Raw genomic sequence first — 15,266 nt, 5'->3', positions numbered from 1 at the left:
ATTTAAATACCTGTGCTCCATTTTCTACCAGTATACTGAATCATTTAGAAGTTCACTTCACATCATTTCATTCTCCTAAACTTTGTATATTAATAAATTGAGAAATTCATTTAAGTTCTCTTCTGTAGTTTGTTGGTTTAATTTCTATATTGTGTAAGCTCTGCTCCCTGTTCGAAAGAGTAGCAACTGACCTTAGCCAAGTCTTGACTGGAGTACAATGGATTTTATTGCGTTGTCCAGAATATGACACATTATGCACTGATGTTGAGTGGATCACCAGATTACGAGTGAGCCAGCAAGAAGTTTAGCATTGGAGGGAAGCAATGAGACGATGCCAGATAGTTGTATTCCCTGCCTGCCAAACCTTTTCACTACACTTGATCTTAGCCAAAAGGCCGAGAAGCGATTGCCTGCCAAACCTTTTCAGAGGAGGCATCTTATGCTCAGTCAGGAAGGAAGAGTGAGACGCCTCCTCCTCCAACTCTGGTTCCTCCCATTCACGCCCCATTTATGGAGCAAAACCAAGATCAAATGGGAAGTGAAAATAACTGACAGAACAGCCACTGGTAAAGCATTTAGATTCATTAGCTAAGATTGCATCCTACCTAGACTTTCATCTCTCCAGACTAGTGGAAAGCTTGTGGTTTGAGGACCCAATCCCCCCCAAAGTGGAATGAATACACAAAGACACGTGATATAAGGTTAATGGGCAAGAAAAGGCCACAACTTTATTGATTACAACAAGTGAAAAGGTATTGGCTTAGGCATTGGATTATGCCAGCTGACTCCACCCCCTCAGAGAGGGGTGAGTCTGAAACAAGGGGGGTTTATTCACCAGTAGGTGGAGCCTGTTGATGCTAATGCAACTATAGGCTCTCCCCCGATGTCACCGAGGGTCGTGCCATGGCCTCCTGCCAAGCAGGCATCGGACAGAATACATGACCGCCAGATTCCTTTAACGGAATACCCAAAAATTGAAGGCATAGGCGATGGCCACACCTAGCCCTTCGACACACCACAACACATTATTCCAATGCCTAACCTACCCACCAATACCACGAAAGTTGTGACGATTGCTATGAGGTAGGCGAAAAAACCAAAAAACCTAATGCCAAATGGAAAAATTCCTACCAGGCCCCCCAGACAACCAGGGCGACCAACCTAAGGTCCATAGCAAGGCCAAGGAAAACGAAGACCCTGAGCTCAAAGGGAGTGGAGGGTGGGTGAATCGCGACGGGACGATGGCGCAGAGTGAGGCCGAGGAGGGGCTGGCGCCACAGCATTTAGGCTGCTGTACACGCCCCCTCGGAGGCACCTGGTTGGGTATCTGCCGATGGGCGTGGGCGCCAGCCAGGTGAGTGGGAGGCAGGGGGCTAACGCCCCCCGCTAGAGGCGGAGCTCGGGCTCCCGCCCACAACCACTCCCCTCTCTTCCAGGAGGAGAGTCTTTACTAAACACTTATTCTTATAGCAATTCAACCTGTAGCAATCCAATGAAGGCTCCTATATAAATTTAATAATTAAGGTCCCAAGAAAGCTGACTGGGTTATTTATGTATGCAACCACAGCAGCTAGAACTTTATATGCACAGAAGTGGAAAGAGGGAGGATTCGTTTATGAAACCGGGGGAATATGCTGAAATGGTGAAATTACCTGCTAAACTAAGAGGACATGAGGATGAATCTTTTCAGGAAGAATGGAGACCATTGATATTTGTCAAACTATCATCCATACATGAAGTCAAAGGCAGGATTTGAAATATAAGCAGCGGATGACTGAAATACGACATTGGGGCTTCGATAATAAAAACATGTTTTCTAAAACATCTGATAAAAAGAAGTAATAAAAACCAACATAGAGAAGGGGGGTGTCGAATCAAGAAGAAATTGGGGGGGGTTGTTTTGTTTTAAGCTGTATACGAAGACAAATGATTGGAATATCTGCGGAGACTTAATAATTATTATTATTTTAATGTAGTAAAGGAAGCATTCACCCAGATTCTTAGGAAGTTGAGGTAATTTGATTCTGTTTTATTGTTTTAATTTTTGGAAGGCCTCCTCCTCCAGCTCTGGTTCCTCCCATTCAGGTCCCCATTTATAGAGCAAAACCAAGATCAGATGGGCAAGTAAAAATAATTGACAGAACAGCCACTGATGAAGCATTCAGAATAGGTTAATTAGCCAAGATTGCATCCTACTTAAACTTTCAACACTTCAAATTGGTGGAAAGCTTACTAAGTTCTCAGTCTTATAGAAATTCAACCTGTAGAATTCCAATGAAGGGTGCAATATAAAATTAATAAATAAAGGTCCTAAGAAAGCTGACTAGTTTATGTATGTCTGCAACCACAGCAGCTAGAACTTTATATGCACAGAAATGGAAAGAGTTCCCCACCAAGGAGGAATGGCTTATGAAACTGGTGGAAAATGCTGAAATGGTGAAATTACCTGCTAAAATTACCATCCAAAATGACCATCCAAAATGATGGATTGTTTAAGGAAGAATGGAGACCATGGATATATTATCTGTCAAACCATCATCCATACATGAAGTCAAAGGCAGAGGATTATTGAAATAAGACATGGGGGCTTACATAATAAAAGCATATATATTTTAAAACATCTGATAAAAAGGAGTAATAAAAACAAACATCGAGAAAGGAGAGGTGGGGAGTCAAGAAGAAATTATGTATTTATTTTTACAAACTGTATAAGAAGAAAAGTGTTTTGGAATATCTGTGGAGCGCTCATCTCGCTTTATTGGCCGAGGGAGCCAGCGTTTGTCCGCAGGTCATGTGGCCAGCATGACTAAGCTGCTTCTGGCAAACCAGAGCAGTGCACAGAAATGCCGTTTACCTTCCCACTGGAGCGGTACCTATTTATCTACTTGCACTTTGATGTTCTTTCAAACTGCTAGGTTGGCAGGAGCAGGGACCGAGCAACGGGAGCTCACTCTGTCGCGGGGATTCGAACCACCGACCTAGGCAAGCCCTAGGCTCTTTGGTTTAGACCACAGCACCACCCGCGTCCCTCTTTTCCTTCAGTTACCCACCCCTTTAACAAATCCAGCTCCTGAGGGACTTTCAGTAGCAGTCTTAAGGGTTCACCACACACATCCTTCCTTCACTGGGTTTTGGAAGTCTCTTCTTTCCTCAGAAGAGTTTCTCCCCTCCAGACGAGTTTGAGACCTAAGTAGACCTCAGCTCCTACTTCTGTCTCAGCCTCAGTCTCCCAGCAAGATCTGGTCCTATTACTCCCACAGGACACTACACTCAGATACTACACTCAGTCCTTCACTGTACAGTGGAGTGGACATTTTCTCCAGAACCAGCTCTGCCTCCTCAACACTCTTTGTATATCAACCTGACTCCTATCCTATCTCCCTACCTAACTCCCAACCTCCTTCCTCAACCAGCTCAACTCAACCAACCACACCACCCTCAACAGCCCAACTCCCTGTCTCCCTCCAACGCCTCTCTTTTTAAACTCTCTCTCCTGGAACCACAGCCAATCAGAGGCTGCCGTTCTTTCACCATTTCCTGGCAGGAGAACAAAGTAAAAAAGAAATACTTATGGAACCAACTTTTCCGTCACACCTGGCTTCTGCACACGCAATTGTTTACAAGTAGAGAAGTTTCTGCTCAAAGACGAGGAGCAAGTTGGCTCCATGTGCAACAGAAGCTCACCTTCCGCAGAACATGTCGAAGGGGAAGGGAGAGTCAAAAGTTCAGAGCAACATTTCTCCCCTCAACCAGCCCCAGAGAGCTTCCCTCTTTTGGAGAAGCCTTTCAAAGATGGGGTGGAAATTCACTTGTAGTGGCTCTGAAGCCACCAAGGCGCTACTTCCCTTCGGGGGGAGAACCAGAAGGGATCGGCAGGAATCAAGCAGTCCAGACCCACCCAAAGCGGCCAGAGATAGGCTTGAGAAAACCCTCCCCATCGCAGGTTCCACCAGTCTCTGTCTCTAGCAGCCTCCAGGAAACAAGATCCCACCACCATGTATCCCCTTCACAGTACTGAGGATGGCATTTCTCAGCATTCTTCATTTATTCATTTTTATTTATTCATATTTATTCCTTTATTTATTTATGTACTGAATCTATATACCGCTCTCTCCCTGGAGGTCTCAGGGCGGTTCACAGAACAAAATCAAAATATAAAACCACAATATATATAATCAAAATAAAAACAACAACCCAATAACAGCCTCTGCCCTCCCCCCACATTTTAAAAGGGCTTAGGATGCCTGGGATTCAAGGCTGGGACTCCTTCATCTGGCTGTTGTCCATCCCTGACTCTCCCACCTCTTCTTAAAAACCTCCAATGAATCATAGAATGGGAGACTTGGAAAGGGACCCCAAGGTCATCTAGTCCAGCCCCCTGCAATGCAGGAATCTCAGCTGAAGAATCCCAACAGATGGCCATCCAACCTCTGCTTCAAAGCCTCCAAGGAAGGAGAGTCCATGGTCGGATCCAGCTCCTTCTTTGGTCCTTGGGAGCAAAGTTCCGGCCAAACTTCCAATTCCCCAAAACACCTTTTGACTTTTCATCATCCTGTTTTTCTCCCGCTCTGCACCTGCCGCTTGAGCCATTCAAGACTTCAGAAAGTTTTTGTGATGAAACTTATTCCACTTGGAATAATCAAAATTATAGTCATCTCATCTTCTGAAAGCCCAGGAGATATTTCTGGAGATTGCATGAGCCTCGTAAAGCAACATGACAATATTAATTGCGCTGTGTCTGGGAAAGAAAAAGTTGGTGCAGAGAATATTTCCTGTGTTGGAGACAGACTGAGTCAAGATGCAGAGCTGGCGAAAGAGGGGTGTGCCTGCCTTGTGCTTCCTAGCTCCGAAGGTAGAGTTGAAAACCATCCAGATTGGGAAAGCCCACCCAGGTTGGTCTTGCAAGAGTCTTTGGGTTCTTCTGCTTTGTGTCTTTGGCAGGTAAGAGGAGGAGGAGGCAGAGCCAGAATGAGATCCCTGCTCCTTCTTTTGCTGCTTCTGCTGCTCATGATGCCCTTTGGAGGCTGCGGGAACCACAAGGCGAAATGCCCCTTGAATCTGGTCAGGGATGAATTGGATGCTCGCAATTACTACCGGCCTGGACACTTTCTCATGAGTGGGATCATCTCTCCAAAACGCTTATATAAGGAAACTCCATTCGTCTTTTCTCAGACACCCTTGGCCAGGAATGCGAGGTATGTAAAATCATATGTGGATGGGTTTCATGGTCCTCCAGTCCTTGTAATGGTTCCTATTTATCAAGGAAAGAGCACCTTTCGCAGGGCTGGGGAGCCAAGGCGGTCCTCATGTTGCAGGTCTACCCTGCCCTGACCATTGGTCTTGCTGGCTGGGCTGCTGGGAGCTGGGGGTCCACTAAAAGATTCCACCCAAACCTCTCCCATTTCCTTGTTCCTTGGGTCTTCCTTAGTGAAACACTCTCCTACCTATGGATGCACTGAGTTTCCCCACCTGCAGGATGCCATGAAACTCAAGCAATTCAACCTTTGAGCTCTGGAAATTGCCTGAGTTTCATGGCTTCCTGCAGGTGGGGAAATTCAGTGCAAACTTTTGAACCCTGACCAGATTCATTGGCATTCTTGCATTCTTCTATTATATCCTTATAATGATATAATATTATAAATGACCATCAACAAACTGTCGTTAAGGAATGCTATAGTTTCAAAAGTGGATTTTTTAAATCCTACAGATTAACGTTTGGTGGATGGAGAGCAGGAAATATGTGCTTTAATTAAAATGATAAATAAAATAATAGGAGTCAGGAGACTTCCTTGTTAGTGGAGTCTAAAATGTGAAAAGGAATTATTCCTTTTCTTCACACACACACACACACACACACACACACACACACACACACAACTGGTCTCATTTCTAACTAGAGATCTCCAAATTTTTATTGTATACTAGGCTGTAAATGGTTTGATATTAATGCAATAGGATTAATCAATGCACACTAATCTTTTTGGATCATATAATGTCCCCACCCCAATTCGTATGGATGCCAGTTTCACTCTTTTTAAAGGATTCATTTATTGCAGGGACGTAAGGAGGATCTACCGGTACATGTTGTCTTTCCTGTTCACCATCCAAGAGATCAACCAGGATCTCAGGCTCTTACCCAACATCACCCTGGGCTACAGCCTCTATGAGAACCATTTCGATGCAAGGATGACTTCGGACGCCATGCTAGAGCTGCTTGCAGGCAGTGGATGCAATATTCCCAATTATCACTGTGGAGAACAGAATCACCTGCTGGCTGTTCTTGAAAGAAGCAACACTATCATCTCAAGAGTGATTTCAGCCTTGTCAGGCATCTACAAAATCCCACAGGTAAGTAGTGGGAGAGCATGGAGGGACAGAGAATTTCAACTGCGTAAAATTCTATTTTCTCTTTGGAGGGGTCAAGTGGGGATATTTTTCAAAATGGGAAAATCCTGAGCTATGGATCCAACATCCCTTTTTCAAAAGTGAGCCTTCACCAACTTGACACCTCCAGATGTTTCAGACTACAACTCCCATCAGCCTCAGCTAGCAGAGATTTAGATAGATCTCAGTCATTTCATGTGATTAAATGCCCGTTATGCTGAAAGTAAAATAAATTGGTGATCTTTTGCTTTCCTTGCTAGATCAGTTATGGCTTCACTGCCCAGGTTCTCGAAGGTAAAACCCTGTTCCCTTTTGTCTACCGGATGACTCCCAAAGAGGAAAGTCAATACCAGGGGATTGTTGAATTGCTCCTGTATTTCGAATGGACGTGGATTGGCCTCTGCACTCCAGACAATGACGATGGAGAAAGATTTGAGAGCGCTGTGAAACCTCTGATGCTCAGCAAAGGGATCTGCATTGCTTTATCAAAAAGAGTACCAGAAAATGATCTAAATCAATTTATCAGGCCTGGGGAACCTTTTTTCCTATGGAGACAAGTTGGTGTATTTGTTTACTATGCAACCAATGCACTGGGCATCATTCTACTCCTGGCAATAAACAGGCAATATGAGAAGGAAATAGGGGCAAAAGTCTGGATCACAACAGCTTTTCTAGAAATCAGAACTGACTTTAACATACCTCCAAATATATTCCAGTGCCTCCATGGTTCTCTGTCCTTTGCAATTCAGACCAGAATAAGGAGCAGCAAAGGTGACAACTATAATTCGCTGTCCAATCTTGTGGATCCTTTGGATGAACCATTTCAGTGTTCATATTCAAAGCATTTGTTGTCCGTGAAAGGCAGGATAAGATGCAGAGAGGAGGAGAAACTGGAGTCGTTGCCCCAAGCGGAGCGTGAGGGAACCCTGTCTCAAGACAGCTTTGGCACTTACATCCATGTTCAGGGTGTGGCTCAGTCCTTGCATGCTTCGATTTCATCTAGGTCCCAGAGGAGGCTGATGGTGGAGGAAGGAGAGCAATGGGGACCCCAAAGGCTACAGCCCTGGCAGGTATTTCCTTCCCCGTTTTGCAACCTGCAGTCCACACAGATGCTGATCTTGACTGGGGATAGACCTGCAAAATATCATAGTTACTATTAGTACTAGTAATAGTAGCATGCCGCCCAACATTTCTCTGTTGAAAATAGAGACGCCGCATTCCATAATGATAATCTTACTGCTTATACCCAGGGCTTTTTTTCAGAGGGGAACTCGCTGGAACTCAGTTTTGGCACCTTTCAGGAGGGTGCAATTGCCATTCTCAGAGGGAGGTGTTCATGGTGAGTTCCGGCACCTTCTTTTCTAGAATAGCACTGTTTATACATCTTCTTCAGTTGCCTCAGCACTCTGGGCAGCTCCCAAAATAAAGAAATTCATACTAAAATATTAAACATTTAAAAATTCCCTATATAGGATTGGACAGCTTGTGGGTTGGATAACTCCACATCCGCCAACATTTCTCCAATGTACATAGGGACATTCTAAGGAAAAGTGGGAAATTCCAGGATCAAATGGAAAACTGTCTCCTATTCAGGGATGTCCCTGGAAAATTGGAGCACTTGCAGGCTCTGTAGTAGTAGAAATGGCTGAATAGGAATTCCAGTCTACATGAGACACACGCAGCCCCAAATCAGAAGAGGTTAAAGTGAGTAGGACTGAGATATCCATCTTGGCTTCAAGGTTTCTCAGTGCTGGTGCTTTCCCCTGTCATTCCAGCTTCACCCTTTCTTGAGAGAAATCCGGTGTCTGAATACTTCCAGAGGCAGGCTGTGCTTGGATGAGAACTGGGAGCTGCCAGGAGACTTCGATATTATGAACTGGGTGATGTCTCCCAATAAGTCTCATGTCGTTGTGAAAATTGGGAATATAAGGAGAGAGACATCTGCTAGCATAAAGTTCACCATTAACCCAGAAGCCATTGAGTGGAACAAGAAATTCAACAAGGTAAGGGGAATCACAGAGAGGCAAGGCTAGGAGATCCTGAATATATTTTTCCTTGAACAACTGCTGCAAAATGGCTATATCAGGTTGATCAATGATGTCTTGACAGTCCAATAATAGCTGCAACGGCCACTCCTTCTTTCCACAGCAGCTGAGATGTGAGGGGAATTTGTGGTGCTCACAGAAAGGGAGGAGCCCAGAGGTCCATAGAAAAGACATAATCTATTTCCAAGCCAGACAGAGAATTTAAAAATTCTGGACAGAATCTTCGACAGAAAGGACTATGTAAATAAGAAGAAAAGGGAAAACACCTAGGGAAAAGGGGAAATACCTAGTAAAAGTGAACTATTGGGTTATCATACATGCAGAAGGATGGAAAGCAATTTATTTTAGAAATGATAATTACTAATTTATTGTGGATTTTTTAATTTGTGGAGTAAGCTCACTTGTAGATGTTGCAAACGTTAAACTATTGTACGTGCAGGAATTGAGAAGTGCACAGCAGTTGGTGAAAGATGAGAAGTTAAAAACAAACAAACCCTATTGTAATGTAAGGTTAATGTTAAGGAATGGCATATGAACTAGAAATAGCTAGGGAAATAGATCAGTGACAAGAGGAAACCTTGCATGCCTCAAGAACAGAGTGAGGATAACCAATACTTGGAAAAGTCATAATAAATGTGTCTTAATGAGTCGTTGAGAGATTATCAGAATCCTGAACTTTGGGGAAATCACATTTCAGACTCCATTGCCATTTTCTTTGAAGATTTATTAAGCAGGGAAGCAGGTAAACGGAGAAGAGGAAAGAGAATTCTGTGGCGCAAACCTCAGTTGTCCTGAATGAATTATGAAGAACAAGATATTCTGGTCACCCCAATGGTCAGTGGGGGGTTGAAAGGACCCTGATGAGGGGTCAAAGGCTGCAGTCCAGAGATCTGTTTGAATTCACTCTATGAGTGTGTTACATACCCACAAATACTCCTAACTGTTCCTCTTTGTTGCACCTTCTTGTCTTCCTGGTTAGACCGTGCCTCGTTCCAGCTGTAATGAAAAATGTCGACCTGGATATGCCAAGGTGGTTCTAGAAGAAAAGCCCATTTGCTGCTATGCTTGTGCTCGGTGTGCGGAAGGGACCTTCTCCGCCCAGGAAGGTGGGTGACTCCAAGGGGGAAGGTATTTCTGGAGAGAGTAAACACAGGGCAGAAATCCAGTCTCACCCACTTTTTGCGAGAATTCTGGAGACATTGGGGAATGTGGATTCTTCCTCGACATCCATAGGATTAATCAACTTTATTACATCCAGGAAGGGCGTTGAAAGGAGTGGCCATAAGGAAGAAATCTCTGGGGTTGAAAGTGGGCAGCTGTGAGAGGAATTCCCACAAACATTCCTTTTTTATTTTTTATACCAAGTCACACCAAAAAGGAAATAATTTTGACATTTATAAAGAATAATGGACAGGAGATGCAAACCAGCTAATTCTCTTCCGTAGTCTCCTGGTTTAATTTCTGTATTTTGATGACTGGCAGAATCTGAGATCAGGGAGAAGAGTTGGTGGAAGAAGATTGGAGGAAATTTAAAATTTATTTACAGAAACATTGTAAAATGTATGAATGCTGATGAGTTTGAAATGAAATGAAGAGGTTCTAGTAACAAGATAGGTAAAAACTGAAATTATAAATTTGGGAGGTAAAATAATTAAGGGTAAAGTAAACTGGATGAATTTGCTGAACCAACCTTTAAAGAGGGATACAAAAAAGGGAGGTGTGAGGAAGTCAGGAAAATAAGTCAATCAAAGATGAGCAATTAGAGAAGAAGGATATGTGTTTTTCTTTTTCCCCTGTTAGGTTAAATCATTGTATTTTTGTATTGTATTGTGAAACGATGTATTGATGTGTTTTATTTTTTCTCTCTGTTTTCATTGTTTTTTGTTGGGTTGTTGTGGATTGTTTTTATTGTCAAAATTAATAAAATATTATTATAAATAATATAAATATTATTATATTATTATACAATAGTCTATTAAACATTAAAAGCTTCCCTAATAATAATAATAATAATAATAATTTCTGTATTTTGTAAGCTCTGCTCCCTGTTCCAAAGAGTACTGACCTTAGCAAAGTCTTGACTGGAGTCCAGAGGGTTATGAAAAAAAGGTCATGAAATTATACTTGTTTGTATGTCTTTTTATTTGTTTGTATTGTTTAAAAAATGCTGTAAAACCAATAAAAAATTATTTTTTAAAAAAGAGAGGCCTCCTCCTCCAACTCAGGTTCCTCATATTCAGGCCCCCATTTAGAGAGCAAAACCAAGATCAGATGGGCAAGTAAAAATAATTGACAGAACAGCCACTGATGAAGCATTTAGAATAGATTAATTAGCCAGCAGCATAATTCAAAAGCATCCATTCTCCGGCGATCAGCCTTCTTTATGGTCCAGCTCTCACTTCCATACATCACTACTGGAAAAACCATAGCTTTAACTATACGGACCTTTGTTGGCAAGGTGATGTCTCTGCTTTTTAAGATGCTGTCTAGGTTTGTCATTGCTTTTTTCACAAGAAGCAGGCGTCTTTTAATTTTAATTTTGTGACTGCTGTCACCATCTGCAGTGATCATGGAGCCCAAAAAAGTAAAATGTAAAATGTCTCACTGCCTCCATTTCTTCCCCTTCTATTTGCCAGGAGGTGATGGGACCAGTGGCCATGATCTTCGTTTTGTTGATGTTGAGCTTCAGACCATATTTTGCACTCTCCTCTTTTACCCTCAGTAAAAGGTTCTTTAATTCCACCTCACTTTCTGCCATCAAGGTTGTGTCATCTGCATATCTGAGGTTGTTGATATTTCTTCCAGCGATCTTAATTCCGGCTTGGGATTCATCCAGCCCAGCCTTTCACATGATGAATTCTGCATGTAAGTTAAATAAGCAGGGAGACAATATACAGCCTTGCTGTACTCCTTTCTCAATTTTGAACCAGTCAGTTGTTCCATATCCAGTTCTAACTGTAGCTTCTTGTCCCACATAGAGATTTCTCAGGAGACAGATGAGGTGATCAGGCACTCCCATTTCTTTAAGAACTTGCCATAGTTTGCTGTGGTCGACACAGTCAAACGCTTTTGCATAGTCAATGAAGCAGAAGTAGATGTCTTTCTGGAACTCTCTAGCTTTCTCCATAATCCAGCGCATGTTTGCAATTTGGTCTCTGGTTCCTCTGCCCCTTCTAAATCCAGCTTGCACTTCTGGGAGTTCTCGGTCCACATACTGCTTGAGCCTTCCTTGTAGAATTTTAAGCATAACCTTGCTAGTGTGTGAAATGAGTGCAATTGTGCGGTAGTTGGCGCATTCTTTGGCACTGCCCTTCTTTGGGATTGGGATGTAGACTGATCTTCTCCAATCTTCTGGCCACTGCTGAATTTTCCAAATTTACTGGCATATTGAGTGTAGAACCTTGACAGCATCATCATTTAAAATTTTAAATAGTTCAGCTGGAATATCATCACTTCCACTGGCCTTGTTATTTGCAGTGCTTTCTAAGGCCCATTTGACTTCACTCTCCAGGATGTCTGGCTCAAGGTCAGCAACCACACTACCTGGGGTGTACGAGACATCCATATCTTTCTGGTATAATTCCTCTGTGTATTCTTGCCACCTCTTCTTGATGTCTTCTGCTTCTGTTTGGTCCTTTCCACTTTTGTCCTTTATTATGGTAATCTTTGTACGAAATGTTCCTTTCATATCTCCAATTTTCTTGAACAGATCTCTGGTTTTTCCCATTCTATTGTGTAATGAGTATGGGTTGCTCATGCGTAAGTTGCCGCCTCTCCTGGCTTTGTTGCCTTGCTAAACCTTTCAGTCTGGGCAGCCTTTCACTTCGTGGCTGCCTCAGTCGCTAGCAGAATCCATCAGTGGGCGTTTCTTAAATCTGTTTGACACCCAGTCTCCTCCTACTCTCTCTGCGCGGAAGTCTTCTGCACAGGGAGGGCGTGGGTAGCGGAGGACCCGTGCTCTCCCCGCTGGTGTCCGGTGAAGAGCTTCCCCATCTGCGGAGCTGTCTCTCTCCCTGCTGGGCCCTTCTCCAGCATCATTTGAGAGCCTTCCCTCCGCCTCTAGCTCCGATGTCAGTTCCCTGACATATTGTTTTCCTCTATTTCTTTGCATTGCTCGTTTAAGAAGGCCTTCTTGTCTCTCCTTGCTATTTTTTGGAAATCTGCATTCAATTTCCTGTATCTTTCACTATCTCCCTTGTATTTTGCTTGCCTTCTCTCCTCCACTATTTGTAAGGCCTCATTGGACAGCCACTTTGCCTCCTTGCATTTCCTTTTCATTGGGATGGTTTTATTTGCTGCCTCCTGTATAATGTTATGAGTCTCCATCCATAGTTCTTCAGGCACTCTGTCCACCAGATCTAAATCCTTAAACCGGTTCCTCACTTCCACCGTGTATTCATAAGGGATTTGACTTAGATTGTATCTTACCGGCCCAGTGGTTTTTCCTACTTTCTTCAGTTTAAGCTTTAATTTTGCTATAAGAAGCCGATGATCTGAGCCACAGTCAGCTCCAGGTCTGGTTTTTGCTGACTGTATAGAGCTTCTTCATCTTTGGCTGCAGAGAATATAATCAATCTGATTTCGATGCTGCCCATCTGGTGATGTCCATGTGTAGAGCCGTCTCTTGTGTTCTTGGAAAAGAGTGTTTGCGATGACCAGCTTGTTCTCTTGGCAGAACTCTGTTAGCCTTTGCCCTGCTTGGTTTTGAACTCCAAGGCCAAATTTGCCAGTTGTTCCTTTTATCTCTTGACTCCCTACTTTAGCATTCCAATCCCCTATAATGAGAAGAACATCCTTCTTTGGTGTCATTTCTATAAGGTGTTGCAAGTCTTCATAGAATTGTTCTATTTCAGTTTCTTCAGCACCAGTGGTTGGTGCATAAACTTGGATTACTGTGATGTTAAAAGGTCTGCCTTGGATTCCTATCGAGATCACTCTATCATTTTTGAGATTGCTTCTCAGTACAGCTTTTGCCACTCTTTTGTTGACTATGAGGGCCACTCCATTTCTTTTACGGGATTCTTGCCTACAGTAGTAGATATGATAGTCATCCGAACTGAATACGCCCATTCCCGTCCATTTTAGTTCACTGATGCCCAGGATGTCAATATTTATTCTTGCCATCTCATTTTTGACCACATCCAACGTACCAAGGTTCATGGTTCTTACATTCCAGGTTCCTATGCAATATTTTTCTTTACAACATTGGACTTTCTTTTCGCTTCCAGGCATATCCGCAACTGAGCGTCCTTTCGGCTTTGGCCCAGCCGCTTCATCAGCTCTGAATCTACTTGTACTTGTCCTCCGCTCTTCCTCAGTAGCTGTGAGAGGAATTCCCACAAACATTCCTTTTTTTATTTTTTATACCAAGTCACACCAAAAAAGAAATAATTTTGATATTTATAAAAAATAATAGACAGGTGATGCAAATCAGCCAATTTTTAATAGCAAAAGCACAAAAAATATAAACAATACTTCATATGAAAATTATTACAATATAATCAATGGACTGTTTTCATCTCACTACTATGAACATTGCATGGAAACAACAGAAAACTGTTTGCGGTATTTAACATTCTTATTTCCTGAGGTCCACCACAGAGTTTTTCAAAATGTAAAAGAGCACAGATCATTAAGGATGTAACTGATGCTGCAGCCACTCTTTTTCCTCTTCCCCAGATGCAGAACATTGCACCAAATGCTCAGAAGATCACCATTCAAACAAGGACAGAGATCAATGTGTCCCCAAGATCACCACCTTCCTGGCTTATGAAGAATATTTGGGAATTGTTTTAGCTTCCGTTGCCCTCTTCTTGTCCTTAACAGCTGGCATTGTGTTGGGAATCTTCATTAAATACAAGGAAACTCCCATAGTCAAAGCCAACAACCGGGACCTCTCCTACATGCTGCTCGTCTCCCTCCTGCTTTCCTTTTTGTCCTCCTTCCTCTTCATCGGGCGCCCAAGGAAAGAGACCTGCCTTCTCCGACAAACGGCCTTCAGCATCATCTTCTCAGGTGCTGTTTCTTCTGTCTTGGCAAAGACCATCACGGTGGTGCTGGCCTTCCTGGCCACAAAGCCCGGGAACAGGGTGAGGAAATGGCTGGGCAAGAGTCTGGCCAACTCCATTGTCATCTCCTGTTCTGGGGGGCAAGTTCTCATCTGCACCATCTGGCTGGGCTCTTCTCCCCCATTCCCAGAGCCCGATATGCGCTCCCAGGTGGAAGAGATCATCCTGCAATGCAACGAAGGGTCTGTGGCCATGTTTTACGTTGCCCTCGGCTACATGGGCTTCTTGTCTGCCACCTGCTTCACGGTGGCTTTCCTAGCCAGGAAGCTGCCCGGCTCCTTCAACGAAGCCAAGCTGATCACCTTCAGCATGCTGGTCTTCTGCAGTGTTTGGGTGTCTTTTGTGCCCACCTACCTGAGCACCAAGGGCAAGTTCATGGTGGCCGTGCAGATCTTCTCTATGTTGGCCTCCAGTGCTGGGCTTCTGGGCTGCATCTTCCTTCCCAAGTGCTACATTATTGTGCTGAGGCCTGATCTGAACACAAAGGAGCACCTGACAACCAGAAATTGAGGGAACACCTGATTCTTAAACCATTCCATGTTCCTGATGTCCAGAAGTGCATAAAGGGAACACACCTGCTCATCCATGTTGCTCCTTTTCCTCCTCTGAAAGAGATTATGTTCATTCTTAGCCCAACTTTTATGTAGTTCTGTTCACATAAACAGGAAGATGGGAGGAAATGTTTTGCTACCTTGCTTTGCCAAGGATTACAATGAGTCTTGATGTACTGCCCGTAGTTTGTAAACTATTATCTTTTAATAATTTTGTG

At 43.3% G+C, this 15,266-nt stretch overlaps 1 protein-coding gene and 1 long non-coding RNA gene across 2 annotated transcripts; one reads left to right on the top strand and one right to left on the bottom strand.

Moving 5' to 3' along the window:
• Positions 1–208: 208 nt before the first annotated feature.
• LOC310697619 lies at positions 209–466 on the bottom strand. Its single transcript, XR_014521104.1, has 2 exons — positions 420–466; positions 209–364 (listed from the first exon to the last, which is right to left on the bottom strand). It is a non-coding gene; the product is annotated as an uncharacterized lncRNA (long non-coding RNA).
• Positions 467–4,968: 4,502 nt separating this feature from the next.
• Positions 4,969–15,007, top strand: LOC310697267 (vomeronasal type-2 receptor 26-like; the record flags this gene model as incomplete). Its single annotated transcript, XM_083483725.1, has 6 exons — positions 4,969–5,195; positions 6,057–6,348; positions 6,645–7,454; positions 8,160–8,387; positions 9,409–9,535; positions 14,109–15,007. The coding sequence occupies 6 exons, from the start codon at positions 4,969–4,971 to the stop codon at positions 15,005–15,007; spliced, it is 2,583 nt and encodes an 860-aa protein (XP_083339851.1).
• Positions 15,008–15,266: the final 259 nt, after the last annotated feature.

This window comes from Podarcis liolepis (assembly GCF_965112155.1).
Source record: "Podarcis liolepis genome assembly, chromosome: 18".
In the NCBI taxonomy this organism is placed as follows: Eukaryota; Metazoa; Chordata; class Lepidosauria; order Squamata; family Lacertidae; genus Podarcis; species Podarcis liolepis.
The sequence above is the reverse complement of the archived record's forward strand: the minus strand, read 5'-3'. Positions and strand labels throughout refer to the sequence as shown.